This window comes from Perca fluviatilis, chromosome 1 (assembly GCF_010015445.1).
Source record: "Perca fluviatilis chromosome 1, GENO_Pfluv_1.0, whole genome shotgun sequence".
Taxonomy (NCBI): Eukaryota; Metazoa; Chordata; class Actinopteri; order Perciformes; family Percidae; genus Perca; species Perca fluviatilis.
Genome location: NC_053112.1, coordinates 45,408,917 through 45,427,231, shown reverse-complemented (window position 1 = coordinate 45,427,231; position 18,315 = coordinate 45,408,917). Strand labels below are relative to the sequence as shown.

General features: G+C 38.6%; 1 protein-coding gene across 1 annotated transcript in view; it reads right to left on the bottom strand.

Moving 5' to 3' along the window:
• Positions 1–2,716: 2,716 nt before the first annotated feature.
• Positions 2,717–18,315, bottom strand: part of LOC120569418 (E3 ubiquitin-protein ligase TRIM39-like) — a 32,770-nt gene continuing 17,171 nt past the window's right edge. The window contains exons 5-11 of the mRNA XM_039817292.1: positions 12,571–12,660; positions 12,278–12,421; positions 11,114–11,261; positions 9,882–9,926; positions 9,725–9,751; positions 7,917–8,092; positions 2,717–4,603 (exon numbers count right to left, since the gene is read on the bottom strand). Coding sequence (XP_039673226.1) covers positions 4,235–4,603; positions 7,917–8,092; positions 9,725–9,751; positions 9,882–9,926; positions 11,114–11,261; positions 12,278–12,421; positions 12,571–12,660 — 999 coding nt within the window. The 3' untranslated portion in view covers positions 2,717–4,234. The remainder of the gene's footprint in view (positions 4,604–7,916; positions 8,093–9,724; positions 9,752–9,881; positions 9,927–11,113; positions 11,262–12,277; positions 12,422–12,570; positions 12,661–18,315) is intronic.

Here is an 18,315-nt window from a genome sequence, read left to right as displayed (position 1 = left end):
AACTTTTTCGACTGTGCAAAGTTGTTCCACCAGCTGTGGAGTGTCTAGTCTGCTGAAAATATAACAGAAGAACAGGCATTTTTACCCCCAACTTTCAAAATTCAATTAATCTAATACATGGAGTATAGAACGAGTAGAAGTGGTTCTGCCTGTTAAAAATCAGCCACACAATTAAGTATTTACATGTTTATTAGGCACTAATATTTTTTTCGATTGAACATATTATCAAAGGTTTATACCAACCCTCTCAACCCAGTTGAAAATTCCTTCTGATCGGGCCAGTCTCTTCTGATTGAGGTGGTTATAGTGCCTTCCATTTGGACTCGGAAGTAGGAATTTCCGAGGTCATAGTTGGAAGTTGGACAACCTTGCAGTACCCCAAGCTCAAAATTCAACATGGCTGCTCCGTGCATCAGCAGCAGTGAAAGCTAAGTAACATACAGTTTATTAGCACTATTTACAGTACAGGCCAAAAGTTTGGACACACCTTCTCATTCAATGCGTTTCCTTTATTTTCATGAGTATTTACATTGTAGATTCTCACTGAAGGCATCAAAACTATGAATGAACACATATGGAATTATGTACTTAACAAAAAAGTGTGAAATAACTGAAAACATGTCTTATATTTTAGATTCTTCAAAATGCCACCCTTTGCTTTTTTTGATAGCGCTGTAAACCCTTGGTGTTCTCTCAATGAGCTTCATGAGGTAGTCACCTGAAATGGTTTTACCTTCACAGGTGTGCTTTGTCAGGGTTAATTAGTGGAATTTTTTCCCTTATTAATAAAAAAGCAAAGGGTGGCTACTTTGAAGAAAAAGAAGTATGCACAAAAAACAGCGTAATGTGTTGTTATCAAACGGTATGACTATCAATGGCTAACCTGCCTAGAGCTAACCCCACATTGAAATCCGACTTGTTAAATGGAGTCAACTCGGGTGTGACGTCATTCCCAGCTCCGGCTTCCAAGGTCCGTAAATGGAACACAGTATTACATGAGGCAGTTTTATTCTGACTGGGCTATTATTAGGATTATTCGTGCAGTTTGACTTGTCAGTCTGCAAATATGTCTAAAAATATATTATATAAAAAAATTTAACATTAATCTAACATATTATTAGCAAAGATGAATCGACCTATTTGCAAAATAAATAAATAAAAAAATCCTTATTAAGGACTCGCTAAGTAAGGTAACCACTATGGAAGCCATCCACACTTACAGTTAAGCTTTAGGATACACTGTGCTTTCCACGTGTATGTTTAACATTAAAACATGATGAATAAGTTATATATATATATCCATCCATCCATTTCATTAATACGCTTTAATATGCAATTACATTTTTCTATAATATTTGTAGTAGGGGGTCCCTGCTCTCTCTCTTTCAGCTATTGAAAGGGTACCTTGGTTCTGCTGCACTGCTATCAAAGCGGTTTGTTTAACATTGTTGATTGTTTATTTGTGGTGCTCTGTTTTCTGACTGTGTCCTCGGATCAGAGGACTATACCATTTGTCTGTTTACTTAATGTCAATAAAGTATGCTCTCACATGTATACTATACAAGGTCATGCAATTTTCTGTTTAATTAATTTATATCACATAGGTGCCTCTTTGGCGTTGCAAAGCTCCGGGCGCAGCGAGCGTGGCTCTGCAAAATAGTCTTGGGAAGAAATTTGTTTTGGTGGAACGTTCACCCCGCAAATGGCACATACAATATTAAATGATGTTAACTGTTCACACAGTACAGTAACATTTCTATATACATTTGCTGGATACATGGTTAAATGCAATTTTGCTTATACCAGTGTATCACCAGGTGTATTTTGTCCATAGCAAATCCCCGCCAATAGGTCCCAAAACGTCCCAGTTAGAGAGTAAAGGCCATAAACATAATCTTTGTAAATCTTTACAATCATTCCCCGAACAAACCAATCAGGTCTGTCTTGTTGCACCATCCAAATTTTCCTTAGAACTTGTCATTTTCAGCCTGTAACGCTGCTCAGAGGTTCCGGTTAATGTTGCTTGATGCAACCAGAGATTAAAGTTAACTCAAAGAAAGCAGAAAATGAGGGACATCCGGTGGACCTTCCCGACAGCACTGTAACTATCCCGTAAATGAACCGTTGTCGATGTAGACTAGTGTAGTCTTGATGGCTAAGTGGACCCCAAACTTCACTACTTGCTCTAAAGCGCAATTGGTTGAATTACACTTTTAAAATATTTTAGTCCAAATTGTAATTAGCATGTCTACTTTGTAAAACTTCTAAATAGGTAATAATGTTCTAAATCTGTGCTCCTTTTGGAAGATCATCATTTTAGATTTGTTAAAGTTGACTGTTAGGGCCCAGTTCTGACAGTACTGCTCAAAGTAGGTTCAGGACCTGCTGTAGGGTTAGGCCAGGGTTTCCAGATTACTCCAACAGTACTGCTAGGTCAATAATGTACAGTAGATGTTAGATTTAGAGATGAGCTGTTTCCCTATAAGACGCCTCTCCCTTGAGTAAAGAGCCCTGTAGATGTGTTTCCAATTGTTACTCCACATTTAAGATGGACATTCACTGACTTATTTATGTATTTATTTAATTTTTTGCAAAATTTAAAATGAACATAACAATGTATAGTGCAGGGAGAGGTATAAACTAAATTATGTCATAAATTTACCCATCGTAGAAATTCTCCTTCTTGTTCTCTTAAAAAGTGCGGAGACGCTCGGTGTGATGAATCAAAACCTTTATTACGTGCGCACAGGAGAAGATGCCAGTGTTCTCTCTCATCCCTTAAAAGTAGCTGTCCTTACATACAATCTTTAAGCCACCAAAAGGACAATAGTTTCTGTCCTCAGACAGGAGACGTTTGAGCCATGCTTATTACAAAAAAGGCATTTTATACAGTTCTTCCTGAAATCACAAGTCATCACACAGTTATGTACTTCACCCATTCCATTGTTCATCCTTCAGACTAATGTAATAAACTTTAAATCTACTATCTAAAAAACTTTATTTCCGACACCCACTACACCAATTTTATAATACCTCTTGCCAAAATAAAATCAAAAGCCTTTTTTACCTATGTTTTTTGGTGTACAGTTTGATTGATTAGTGTGTAAAGTGTAAACATGGTCAGTAATGCGTGGTTCGATAAAAAGCCAATTTGCGCTTTATAGTACACTCACTGTATTCCAGACATTCCCGACACACAGCACAGTAAAAAGTCCAATAAAATATAAATGCGCAGAAATCTTGAAAAAATTGTCAGTAGACACAGATTACCATGACGGCTCACATTATTCTGGACAGCTGGGAATTTCCACTCACATTCACATCAGAAAAAGTGCCTCTGTAAATATGTGAAACCTTTCAAAAAGTCCAAATATTTTCAAGAAGTAACTCAATATTGTATGAGACCTTAAGAACGTTTCTGTCATTTTGATGATGAGTAATAATGTTTTAAAAACAGTACTTCTGCCTGTTGTCCTGGCTCTAGACCCTCCCCTCGCCATTTTCTGAACGCTCATAGGCTCACATTGGAAACTCAGGCTGATTTCTTCTAAACGATTGGCTCTGGAAATTGGAGGTTGGTTGGAGTCGAAAGAGGGGGAGACAAGGACGACGTATACATAGCCCATAAAATGAAAGTGCGTATTTATAGAATTTGTGGGGGAAAATCAAATACAGTAAGTCTATGTTACTCATGATATTGTGTTTATTTATAATGCTACAGAAAACCTTTCCCAAGACTACTGCTCACACAAATGCCTCAGTAGGTCCAATTTATCTCTAATCTTATTTGTTGGGGAAAGAAATCCAACTTCCTGAGCCAATAGGAAGTCAGACTGCTCACTCAGAGGAAATCCTTAATTTGAATGCTTTAAACCAGCTCGGCCACAGAGGGATTCTACTACACTTGCTCTATAGGCCCAAAAACAGATGCCAGGGAATCCTTAAAAAAACGTGTTGTATGAGCATTTGAATTTGGATAAATAGTTATTATCTTGAAACCAGTATCCTATTCTCATAATACATACATAATGTTAACATGCTATCTGTGGCCATGTATAATATGACGTTAACATGCTAATGGATCATTATCTACTCTAATGCAATAAACAAATGAAGTGAAGCTGTGATCATCTCTGTTCTAGAAGTATGTTTGTGCATCTAGTCTTCTGACATACATGGAGGCATGTAGGAGCATTCCCCATTAGTAAATGTGTCTTTAACTTGTTGGCCCATTTCATTCCGTCTTTGCAACAGGAACAATGGTTAGTGGAGCCTTATTCCGTCCTGATTTATTAGTACAGGGGCTGAAAAACGCATGGATAGTGTCAGAAAAAATATCTGTGAATGTATAAATGAGCAGTCTGGCCTCCACGTTGTAGAAGGACACCAGTCCTTTATCACAGTCCACATAGATTCCAATCCGGGAGGGTCTATGGCTGACTGTCAAGGCGGTTGAAGGTTCTGTTCGGAAGGCGTAGTCGCTCCGATCTCGCAAGCTGAGGAACCAGTAGCCATGGGCGGGGCTTACAGTGATTTTGCCCTTCCGATTGATGGAACGGCTTGCCACTCCCAGGTCCCAGTCAGTCTTTTCTCCCACCTCCACCTAGAAGAGGGTAGTGTGGCACAGTTTAATGCAAAAAGTGCAGACTTCCCACCTATTACAGTAAGGTCAATATGAAATAGAAATTACATTTAGTTTGGACATCAGTGATTACATTTCCTCTCTTTGACCAAAGCAACATTAATAACTATAGCATTTTACAATCTCTTTGCAAATTTCAATCTGTTCATTTAATTGTTTAGTATTTATGCTAATATCCAAAAGCACTAGAAGACAAGTCATTATGTCAAGTGAAATAACTGAAAGCAAAAAAAGAACTAGTTCATCAATGAAAGAAATTCGCTCTGATTTACTGCCATTAGAACTTTTTCCCAAGGAAAAAGGCCTTAGTTGTGATTTTGCAGATTGATTTAAAAGGAGTTCCATCATTTGGAACTACATACATCCATTTTCTTAGTCTGACAGCAGATGGTGCAAAGCTGCTTTTCTACTGCCCAAGTCAGGCTACAGTGACTCTGAAAACTGGACCAGTGCAGCTGGGTCAGAATATCAAATGTTTACACCAACCCTCTCAACCCGGTTGAAAATTCCTTCTGATCAGATCAGTCTCTTCTGATTGACGGGGATACATGAGGCAGTTTTATTCTGAGTGGGCTCATTTTCAGATTATTCATGGTATATTGAGTTTCATGGAAATGCACCTTATATCTTAGCAAGCTTTAAAGACTGTCCCTGGAAAATATACCTGATTGCCTCACACACAGTTTTCAGACAAGCAGTGTTACTATTATTAGCAATATCAAAGAAATTTCATCAATATTAATTGTAAGTAATGAGTAAGAAGTAATGAATATATGTATTAATAACTTTATCAAATTAACAAATAATCAAATGGGGCACCACCCTGGAATCAGGAGCCAATAACTGCACTGTGGATACATTCTCGAAGGTGGTGTTCTCTTAAAAATACAGATGTTGATTAATGTAATGATTTATCTCACATTTATAAAGTGAACAGTAGAGGAGTGAAATTTGATTCAATTCATTAAAGGAATAGCTCAACCCAAAACAATATAAATTAAAGTTGTATTGTAAACACACATACACATATATACAGTATAGGCCAAAAGTTTAGACACACCTTCTCATTCAATGTGTTTCTTTATTTTCATGACTATTTACATTGTAGATTCTCACTGAAGGCATCAAAACTATGAATGAACACATATAGAATTATGTACTTACCAAAATAGTGTGAAATAACTAAAAACATGTCTTATATTTTAGATTCTTCAAAGTAGCCAGCCTTTGCTTTTTTTGATAACTCTGCAAACCCTGGGTTGCTACTTTGAAGAATCTAAAATATAAAACATGTTTTTAGTTATTTCACACTTTTTTGTTAAGTACATAATTCCATATGTGTTCATTCATAGTTTTGATGCCTTCAGTGAGAATCTACAATGTAAATAGTCATGAAAATAAATAGGAAACGCATTGAATGAGAAGGTGTGTCCAAACTTTTGGCCTGTATATATACAGTGCCCTCCACAATTATTGGCACCCCTGTTTAAGATGGGGTCATGGACTTCTAAAAATTCTCCTTTTTTTTAAACAACATAGAACTCAAATGCAGAAAAAGAGAAAAATCCAACCTTTTATTTAAGTACATTACTTTGGTGGTAAAAAAAAAAAATCACACATTTAGAAAAAAAAACTTGAAATCATGTGTCCCACAATTATTGGCACCCCTGATGTTAATACTTTGTACAACCCCCTTTTGCCAACAAGACAGCACTTAATCTCCTTCTATAACATTTCACAAGATTGGAGAACACAGAGAGAGGGATCTTTGACCATTCCTCTTTGCACAATCTTTCTAGATCATCCAGAGTCCTGGGTCCTCTCTCATGCACTCTCCTCTTTAGCTCACCCCACAGGTTTTCGTTGGGTTGAGGTCTGGGGACTGGGATGGCCATGGGAAGACCTTTGAGTTTGTGACTGCTGAACCATTTTTGTGTAGATTTTGCCACATGTTTAGGATCATTATCCTGCTGAAAGACCCAGTGACGACCCATCTTCAGCTTTCTGGCAGAGGCCATCAGGTTTTTATTTAAAATGTCCTGGTAGTTCAAAGCATTCATAATGCCATGCACCCTAACAAGGTTCCCAGGGCCTTTGGAAGAGAAACAGCCCCAAAGCATCACAGATCCTCCACCATACTTCACGGTGGTGAAGGTGCTTTTCGGCATACTCATCTTTTGTTTCGCCGGCCCGACCCAGTGTGAGAGTGTTTGTTGCCAAAAGCTCAATCTTAGTCTCATCTGACCAAAGCACACAATCCCAGTTGAAGTCCCAGTGCCGCGTAGCAAACTCCAGACGTTTACGTTTGTGAGTGTTAGTGAGAAAAGGCTTTTTCCTTGCATGCCTCCCAAACAGCTTGTTGGCATGTAGAGAGCGTCTGATGGTTGTTTTTGAGACTTCGTGACCCCAAGATGCCACTCTTTGATGCAATTCTGTGACAGTGAGCTTAGGACTTTTTTAACTTCTCTTACCATCCTCCCCACTGTGCGTGTTGTGGCAAGATAAACTTGGGACCTCTTCCAGCCTAGTTTGTCACTGTTCCAGTTGTTTTAAACTTCTTAATGATTCCTCTGACTGTAGATACGGGCAAGTTAAGGCGAGTGGCTATTTTCTTGTAGCCATTGCCTGACTATGGCTAACGGGCACACATCTGCCTTACTTGAATTGTGTGTTCTCTTGTCTTTGCCATGTTGACAAATGGGTAAGAGAATTAGGACTCTGTGTCACGTCATATTTATACCCCAGGGAAACAGGAAGGTCATGAATTACTATTTAAAAGTTCCTAGATACCCTGACCAACTTTAGCAACTACAGAAAAATATATTTAAAAAAAAATCTATTAAATTTTTCAGCGGAATTGTTAGGGGTGCCAATAATTGTGGGACACATGATTTCAAGTTTTCTTTTCTAAATGCGATTTTTTTTTTTTTTTTACCACCAAAGTAATAATACTTAAATAAAAGGTTGGATTTTTCTTTTTTGCGTATTTGAGTTCTATGTTGTTTAAAAAAAAAAGGAGAATTTTTAGAAGTCCATGACCCCATCTTAAACAGGGGTGCCAATAATTGTGGAGGGCACTTATATATATATATATATATATATATATATATATATATATATATATATATATATATATATATATATATATATATATAAATATAAAAGCTTCCTGACTCTTAATTAAGCTTTGTGTCAGGTGGGTTTGCTGCACGTGCACCCTCTCCTGACCGGCCACCATTGAAATGTACACAGCTTCACATAGTGTCCCACCAACCTCCCAGTAATGCTGTCCTGAGCTGAAGCCCTGATGGGCTAGCACACACACCACCCGGTCAAAGCGCTCAGGGTTGTCAGGTACCAACTGATGGCGGTCACCACAGTGCACCTGCTTCCCATCTGCTGAGATGACGAGACGTGGGTGTGCTGTGTTGGCGTCTAAAGTGATGTTGGCTGAAAGATTTAAAGAGAGTGATGGTCAAGGATTAAACTTTGCTGCCCGCATCAAGACACTAGTACTTGCATACAGGGCCATGAACGGATCAGCCCCAGCTTACATCCAGGACATGGTCAAATCCTATACCCCAACCCGCCCACTCCGCTCTGCATCAGCGAACCTGCTTGCTGCCCCCTCACAACGAGGGACAACTAATCACTCAACGAAATCCCGACTGTTTGCTGTCCTGGCTCCGAAATGGTGGAATGAGCTCCCCATTGACATCAGGACGGCCGAAACCCTACACGTCTTCCGATGAAGGCTAAAAACACTTCCCTTCCGACTGCACTGTGTGTGTGTGTGTGTTATATATATATATATATATATATATATATATATATATATATATATATATATATATATAAAAAACTTAGCACAAAAAGTAAGGAAATTCGTGTTTCGTAGATTATTTCTCTGTGGTAACAATGCTTTTTGGCAATAAAGCTTATACCGTTGGAAAGCCTGTTTAGTTCCCTTTCAAATGGTGCCCGATTTGTAAAGAACATGCATTTGTGGGATGAGCAGCAGCGCTGAGTATGTGGGTTGCACCCATGAAACATTTGCCAAATCTTCTCTGCCATTGCCAAATAAGTTATTTTGCTGTTGCTATTGACACTTGTTTTGAGCTTCTGGTACCCCCAGGTGCTGCCAATCAGGTGCCTGATTTAGAGATGAGATTCTGCAACCAGTGGCAATCCCATATCTCCACAGTCTGGGACCGAACTCTATCCTCCAAGATGACAACGCTCGCCCCCCACAGGGCGGGGTTTATCAGAGACTACCTCCAGAATGTGGGAGTGGAGAGGATGGAATGGCCTGCCAGCAGTCCTGACCTCAACCACATTGAACACTTGTGGGATCAGCTTGGGCGTGCTGTTGGTGCCAGAGTGACCAACACAACCACGTTGGCTAACCTTCGACAAATGCTGTTGAAGAATGGGATGCCATACCACAGCAGTGTGTGACCAGGCTGGTGCCAGGCGGGCGGAGGTGCGGCCGGCTGTTGTGGTGTATGGTTCTTCTCCTGGTTCCTGAGGCTCCTGTTTGTGAAATGAATAAATTGTTAAAGTGCCAATATGTCTTGTTTCTTCAAACTTCAATCATCCAATCCACCAAACACCAAAGAGTCAATGGCATATTAAGCAGTTTGGCATTGGCAGAGAAGATTTGGCAAATTTGTTATGGGCGCAACCCAAATACTCAGCGCTGCTGCTCATCCCACGAATGCATGTTCCTTACAAATGGGGCACCATTTGAAAGGGAACTAAACAGGCTTTCCAACGGTATACGATTTATTGCCAAAAAGCATTGTTACCAAAGAGAAATAATCTACCAAACACAAATTTCCTTACTTTCTGTGCTAAGTTTATATATATATATTCTTAAAGCTGCACTTTCATATGGCTCTTTGTAGTTTTGCTTATTTAAATATACTGTACTTGCACTTACTACTTGTTGTCTGGAGTTTGCACCTTCAAGGTTGAATGCTAATTGACATGTAATGTAATGTAATGTAATAAAAATTACCAAGAAAAATAACATTACAAATGACAACAAACTTTAAAGGCAGACATTTTTGCAACCCTTACCTGCATATTCTTGAACCCTTCTTGTCTCTGCAAAGAAAAGAAAGCATAGTGACTTTCTTATTTAGTTTGACACTTTTTATTGTTTCATTGAATTTAATAAGATCTGAAAAACTTGAACTAGGTAATATTTTGTGCTGGTAGCTAATCCAAATCTTACTTGGGTTGGGCCTGGGTACAGACTGGCCCAATGAGGATCGCTGGCCTGTTAATAGGGTTAAGAACATTTCTGTTATACTGCTTTTTGGATCTCGTACAGTTAAGCCTTTGAGTGAACATACAATCTAAACTCTGAATCAGAAAGGTAAGAGAAATATTAGACCTTCTACAACAAAAATATATGGGATATTTGTGTCCTTTGCCACAGTAACAAAATGACAGTAGTGCTACATTACAGTCCCATCCTTGGTCTTGATCTCAGATTGGAGTTTTAGGGAACTTTCACATCCGTAGTTTGTTTCATTTGGTCCAGACCAAGGGCAAAATATTGTATTGTAGCATTTTTCAGCCTTTCAGTTTTGGTTTATTTACACACCACACTGTTTGCTCTGGTTCAAATCAGTTGATGAGTTGGTAAAACAAACCAAAATGCAGACATTCACATCATTGGCCAGATGTGTCTTTGAACATATTTAACCAAACTAAATGAGGCAGGTATGAAAGCACCCTTAGTCGCTGTTTTAGAGGTTATGTTTTCCTTAAAGCTCCATTGTGTAATTTTCTGAGTTGTTTCTTAGCAAAAACCCCTTTGTTCTTTCAAAGATATGTGCTCATTCATGTGTAATTACTTCCACCAATTAATCAAAGTATTCTCGTAAGCGTAGAATCTGACATTTAGAATCATTCAGAATACATACGAGCGAGTCGCGCGAATGTATTCTACCATGTAGCGCTTCCATTTTTAAAATACATCAGCCAAAGAGGGACAAACCTCCACATTTCGCGCTTTTCACTCTGTGGCACCATGATGAATACAAGGGAGGGAGGGAGGGGGAGAAGATTACTCAGCGACTACCGGCAGATTTGAAAGCCTGTTAAAAATGGAGGATCATGAGATGTAACAGAGTCACAAAGGAAGTTAAAAAGAGAATTAAAACGCGACAGTCAAAGCAACGAGACCAAAGTTAATATTGGAGCTTGCATATGTTTGGGAACCTGATAGCTGATGTTAGCAATGAAATGGTACCAAAATAACGGAAAACTATTATTACACTTGAAGGAACGTCAATTTGGGGTTCGGCCATCGTAGTAGTTTAAACGCACTCGGCTATTGAGTTGGTTGTCATATACAATTTCACCGCTAGATGGGAGAAATTCTTACACAATGTATCTTTAAATTAAACATCTTTACTGGAACATCCAGCTTTATTCTCGATATGAATGAAGACTTACAGACTTCTGGCAGTTTCTGCATCTCTTCCTGAAAGCGCTCCATCATTTGGGTGACAGTCCTGAGAATCACCCCTGAGGTCAGCTCCGACACCACAGAGACACTGGACCAGTCCTTAGCTGATGGAGTGGCGGACAGGGTAGGGAACAACTGAAGAGAGAAGAAATGTCCAAACAGATGAAATACATCATAGTTCCATCAGTCAAAATGATCTTCAAATCCCTGTATCTGCATACTATTTAGAGGCAGTAGCCAGAGATGATTTGTTAAGACGTGTAAAGAGAGAGTAATAAGACTCAACTATGGATGTTTTATCTTGGCAATTTAAAGTGGTCTGATTAAAAACCATAGTAGAGGATACAAGGCTCTGAGAGAGGCCCTTACAGAAAGATTAAGATGTGTGTGTATGGTGTGTTTGTGTGTGTGTGTGTGTGTGTGTGTGTGTGTGTGTGTGTGTGTATATATGTGCGTGCGTGTGTGTATATGTGCGTGTTGTGTGTGTGTGTGTGTATATGTGTGTGCTTGTGAGTGCGTGCGTGTGTGGATGCGTGCGTGCGTGCGTGTCTGTAACAATGCAACAGATATACTTAATAATTATAATTATAAATACTATGAGACCTTCTTGCGGAGGCAGTAAGAGATGTTGGTCTGGCCTCAAAGACTAGTGTTAATTCAGTGTTTTTCCTTGATCAGTATGGGGCACTAGTGGAAAAGCTTATGCTGTTGTACCATAGTGGCAAGCCATCAACCAATTTTCGATCTCTGCATCACTTTTTTTTTTATGATTGTTTGAACCGACAAGGATAAAAAAAAAAAAAAATGTTTGAATTTGGGATGATGGGAGGATACTGGTGTTGGTAGGAAAGGCGGAGCATTTGGCAGTTGACAATATCAAGAACAATATCATTAAAACAAAATACAAAAGTAACTAAGAAAGGTTTTTCGATTGTAAAAGAAAAACAGGCTATGCAATCTATTTATTTATTTTGTCAACTGCTAGTTGTGTTTATAGCTCCCTTTTTCTGCTAAGTTTGTGGCTCTCTGCTACGCATTTTAACAGGAGGGAAACCGATCTCGATAGGGGAACAGACTTCGACACAACACCAGTACAAGTTAGGTTTTGTATTATCTTGTTTCACTTGATTTACCCATGCATTCATCCATACCTTGAGAAAGAGTACGTAGTCTTCAGACAGAGCCAGCTGGCTCAGTGCTGTACTTCTATTTTTTAGCTCAGCTATCTCCTCCTCCAGCTCTCTCAACAGGCCCTGAGCTCGGTGCTCAGCCGCTCGCCGACTCATTTCTACCACCTGGAGGGGACGGATGCATGGAGCTTAGTTAATATACTTCAAAAAGCTAATTTCCGTTAACAGTCTGCCTACTTTTATTTCAATGAAAACAGAAAAGGCCTTAAATAAAGTTTTAAGATGATCTAAACACTCTTGTCATTGTTATTTACCTCCAAGACTTCAGCTTGGCATTGCTCCAAACTGGAGATCAGCTTGGAAAAGACACAGACAGCTCCATCTGTCTCTCTCTCAGAAGCAGCCTGGATAGAAAATGAACAGAAATAGATGTGAGATGTTTAAATGCCCGCCATGAAAGTTTGTCAATTCAGCTCACAAGTAAACTTTTGGGCAGCCTGGAGGATATCTGGCTGGCTAAGTGTGGGACAAACCACTGATAAATAGCTCTTGGGGAGTGGGCAAACTGTTCTCAGGAGGCCTTTAAATATACTTAGACATGGAGTAGATGGGATTATACCATATGGGCAAGATTGGCATATTGATGATCATATGATTGCGGTGTAGGTTTTTTTTCTTTGTTTCTCAAGTCAAGAAAAATAATATGAATAAAACACCTCCAAAACAGTAACAAACCGCAATAAAATAGGTTTTGTTTGTAAAAAAAAAAAAGAATCCCAGTACAAATGGAAGTATCTGTGCATTCAGCCCAACCACCAAAACCTGCTTTACTACTTGGCAAAGCCAATGTCGCAAAAATGTGCACACAAGATATGCAAGATGGGGAAATGTGATAGTTTGTTCAGTTTGAACTATTTAGAGACTTAAATCCTGTTGGGAGGCTGATAATATACACATGTAGCACTTTCAACTTTCATTTAGCCATTTTTCTCAGTCTTTGGGCTTTCAGAACAACCTGGGCTATCAGGATATGTATGCTTCAGGAATTATCAAAATGACTATAAAACAAAACAAAAACTAAACAGAAATTGAATCTCATAGAAAGGTATGGAAATCACACAGAGAACAGACGTTTGGCTTTAAAAACTGTTGCAATCAAGGGAAACAAAAATAAACGCTATTATACAATATGTATGGAAGAGACTGATAGTACCTAAAACTTGGTATGACAACAGACGTATACTTATTTTAAGCTATCCATTAAGTAAAGTTATTCTGTTTTGTTTTTTTTATTCATTTTGTTATTCTTTAGACCTGAGGTAGAAAGCTTTTTGTTATGGTGATTAACTGATAAATACTTAACACACACACACACGGTGCTGCATATAAGTATTCATACCCATGCTAAAGTTGACTAAAAAAATCATCTTTTGGAAATTGATCTTAATGCCTTAATTAAAAAAATAAGGAAAAATTCGACCTTTTAAGGACACCAATTTTTTTGTGAATGAATAATGTATTGTAAATAAATAAATGACAATAACACGCATAGGCCTCATGATTATGTCAGTCGTGTGAATAATAGCATTTAGGTGGTGTTTTTGGCAATTTTCAAGTAGATTAGTCAACTAAGTTGCTGCTCTCTGTTTGTGTAAATTAGAAACTAATCTATGGAGAAACAAACAAGTTGATAATTAAATTATTCATGCAAGCAACGTGCAAAGGCCTCATGATTATGTCAGTCGTGTAAATAATAACATTTAGGTGGTGGTAGGTGGTAGTTTTTTTGCAATTTTCAAGTAGAAGTAGCCGTTAGACATGAAGTGTAGTGGCCGCAGCCTTTTCCAAAACTACTACTACTCATACTTGAGTAAGTATTTGAAAGAGTTATCTACTCTTTTCCCAAAACACAATTTGCATTTTCCTTGGTTTAAATATAAATCGGCTCTAACAGAGTGGAGAGTGCACAAGAAGCACTTGTAAGCAGATACCAAGGCTCCAGCCCCCTCAACATTAAAGAGGGGAAAAAGCATGGCTCATATTAAAGACCTTGATGTCGACACATCATAATAATTATTAAATGGGGGAACATCTTACATACCATGAGGAGAGGATGCGGTTTGAAAAACTGACATGCTACATATGTGTACCAAGTTTCGTTTACATTAAACGTACTGCAGGGGCTCAATTTCTTTAATTTTGTAGGGGGCACTAGCGAGCCATTTTTGTGCACTTTAACCCTTAAAATATGTACATTTTCACCAGTCTTGATGCACCCGCCAACTTTGGTGAGTTTTTGAATATGTTAAGCCCCTCAAAAAGGTGACTAATTTGCTGTAATAATAATAATTCCTTCAGTTTCAGTAGGGCCTTCTCCGCTGTTGGCGCTCGGGCCCTAATAAACGGGACTTAAGAAGAACAGTAGATGTGCTTTGCTCCCGCAAGCACACTAATAATAATAATACATATTTATCCTTGCTTGCTTGTTCCTCCTTTATTATAATTTATTCATTACAGATCATTACTGTAAAATAAATGAAGATTGAAGATGCAACTCTAACAAAATATATTACTTTTATTTTGAAATTTTTATAACATTGGAATACTCCTGTCTCATCATTTTCCAGACCCATACAGCTATCAATAAAGTCATAGAAATTATAGAGACAACAGAGAAGGTGTCCTTTCCAAACAAGGAAAGAGTTCTGCAGGCATACCTTCACTTTGAGGCCCTAACCAACCATGAATACACGTACAGTTGTGTGTCATGTGGATACAGCCCAGCGGTTGTTGTAATGGACCTCCACAAAAAAGGCGTTTTTAATATGCCAGGTGAGTTTAATAAGCTATTATTTCACATATTTTAGCTCTCTCTGAATTGTGTAACATCATATTAACCATGCCCTTTTTTTTTTTTTAGTAATTGAGCTATGAATAACAAACTATTGTTTTAACAGTAAGTGAAATCCCAAGTCCACCTGATAGTTATGATGTTAATGTGGACATAAACCACTCCTGTTTTGTGGCCACAGAAATAATCAGTCGGGGATTAATTCCATGTAAGTCTTGTCAAAAGACAGAACAGCTTAAGAACAGTTGGAGAGAGAGTAAAGTATATTAATACGTGTTTAATATTGTGATAATAATAGCTAATACTCATCACATTTGTTCACAAAGATGGTCGGAAGAACCCTTTTGTTGTGCCCCTGAGCTATCATCACTGGGCCCCCCGGATTGGCCCACACACCTGGAAATATGAAAATATGCAAAGCCCCAAAACGGCAAATGATGGGGATGATAATCTTAATGATGATGAAAAAATTAATGAGGAGTGCCTTACGGATGAGCTTGTGAACAAATAAAAAATATATGTCTGCTATATTAACAATATCAATTTTTTTTTTTTTTATTGTATCTTTATTTGGGATGGGCAAGTAAACATTAGTAGAAATAAAAACACATGCCCTTCCAGTTTTGTTTGTTTTGAGTCCAGAAAAAGTGCATCACCAGTTATCCAGGCATGCGGGACCAAAGGAAGTATAGTCATGGATCGTGGATCAGATTACGTTCATCCTTTGTATTGCCCACTCTCCTCTATTAACTTAAACTTCACAGCAATTGTGATAGAATAACATCAGTCACTCATTATCCTCTTAAGGACAGTAGTGCCAATTATCCCGGGATAAACAGAGCCAGATGAGGTTCACAAGTACTCTGATACAACTTAATTATAGATACAACAGGATACATGAAACTATGTACAGGAACCAGGGTGGCCGCATGCTGCTGCTGTCAGAGAAATAATCATCAATAACTAGTCAGAAATAAAATAAGTAAATTACAAAACAATATTACCAGTGAGATCAAATAATGTCTGTTCTCATGGGGGCTATGAATGAAATCCAGTTGTTCCAAATTTGGTAAAATTTGTCCTTTTGGATTCATTCAACATAATTGATAGGTTCATTTTTCCATCCTAAATATCTCTAGAGTAATTCCAATCCAATCATCCAGGGTAGGCAGAATCGGGCTTAACCATCTCCTTGTAATTGTTTTCTTACTTTCCACCAAGAGTAATTGCAGCAGCTTTATCTCGCTCCAACGTTCCAAAAAAAATACAAGACCCAGGTACATAACATCAAAACTCAGAGGTATTTGAGTGTTAAAGACCGTGTTTAAGGAAGCCTGGATACCCTTTTTCCATAAATAACATTTAATTTGGGACAATCCCAGAAAATATGATAATGGTTAGCAACAATCGAGCCACATTGTCTCCAGCAAGGCATACGTGCACCTCTCCTGATACGGTGTCTTGAAATATCTAATAATAATAATCTTCCAGCAATGCTCTCTCCAGCTCATGGAGTTGGATGTTGTCCACTGGAAGGACCAGATATTGCCCCACGCCTCCTCAGAAATCTCAATCCCTGATTCCCTTAACCTTTGATGTATAAATTGTTATTATCATTGGCATGGGAAAGAGCTGTGTATAGTTTTGAAATGGAGTTAGAAGGGGTCATGGTCATGGCATTTTTCAGAATGCAGTAAAATTCTGATTCAACATCTGAAACGTCAGTCAATTTACATTCATGATCAATATATGATCGTAGTTGCAAGTATCTATGAAATTCGTTTCGTGCCAAGCCATGTTTGACCCGCAAGGTCTCAAAACAGTGTTTCTTTGAGTGAGTGAAAGGAGTGTTGTGAGACCATACATTGTCCATGATTTAAAGCTAGAGCCGTGTCTGTTGGGAATAAAATCTGAGTCATAAGCAAACCATCTGAAAATTCTCAACATTCTACGTATCTCACAAGTATTAATTACCTTCTGCCAGACTTGGAGTGTGTGGGTCAACCAGGGGTTCTCCAAGTTTTCTAAATAACATATTAGACCGTTATCCGCTATTACAGCTTAGATGGGGAACTGATTTGACAGACTCGACTCCAGATCCTACCACCTAGCTATATAAGTTTCATTACACCAATATAAAAACAATATCAATTTCATTGCATTGCATTGCATTTTCACAACAGGTAGAGGAGGTCAGGGCACTGTGCAAACAATGTGACGTGGACAACAAAGGGTCCAAGATGGATCTTGTCATGAGACTGTCTGAGAAAATGTCTAATAGAGTCACCTACAACAAGGTGTTTGAGAAAGTGTGGGGAGCCTCTGGTAAGTGAAATCATATGGAATGTTGAAGATAATTCCACTTTGTTATACGTTGTTGTGTTAAAGAAATTACAGTATCATTATGTAGTAGGTTAGCTATACATGCTCCTAATGTCAGTTATTACTGTTTTTTCCGTTTCACAGGTGGTTGGGCAGTTATCACTTGCCCATGTGGGGTTGGATATTCAGTCAAACTCGACCTTAGAGCAGAGAGTCCACGTGACTTTGTGGATCTCTTGCTGTCCTGGAAACACTTTCCCAATGTGTCAGTGTACGATTATGCCAGAAGGCTGGCACTACATGCCAACCGCAGCCAGCCAATCTTGCTCCTTATGAGGTCATAAGGAGCAAGGTTACCTCCCCTTTCTCTGCTTTGCCCAGCCAGAGAATTTGGCCCACCCATGAGAAAGAGAGACATCATGGCTTTCAAATGAGCAAAGTGGCAGTTGGTCAAGGACACACCCCCACCCTCCACCTTGCCCCCCCCTCTCCTCCTCAATAGCTACAGACACTCACTCCTCAAAGATAGTTACAGACTTCTTTTATATAGACCACTAAGGTCTAATATTGGGAAAGAGACTTCAGATACAGTATTAGGGGGACCACTAAGGTCTATATAAAAGAGACTTCAGATAGCAATGTATAAGGACCATATAAAAGACAAATATACAGTATTAGGGGACCACTAAGGTCTATATAAAAGAGACTTCAGATACAGTATTAGGGGACCACTAAGGTCTATATAAAAGAGACTTCAGATACAGTATTAGGGGACCACTAAGGTCTATATAAAAAGAGACTTCAGATACAGTATTGGGGACCACTAAGGTCTATATAAAAGAGACTTCAGATACAGTATTGGGGACCACTAAGGCCTGTATAAAAG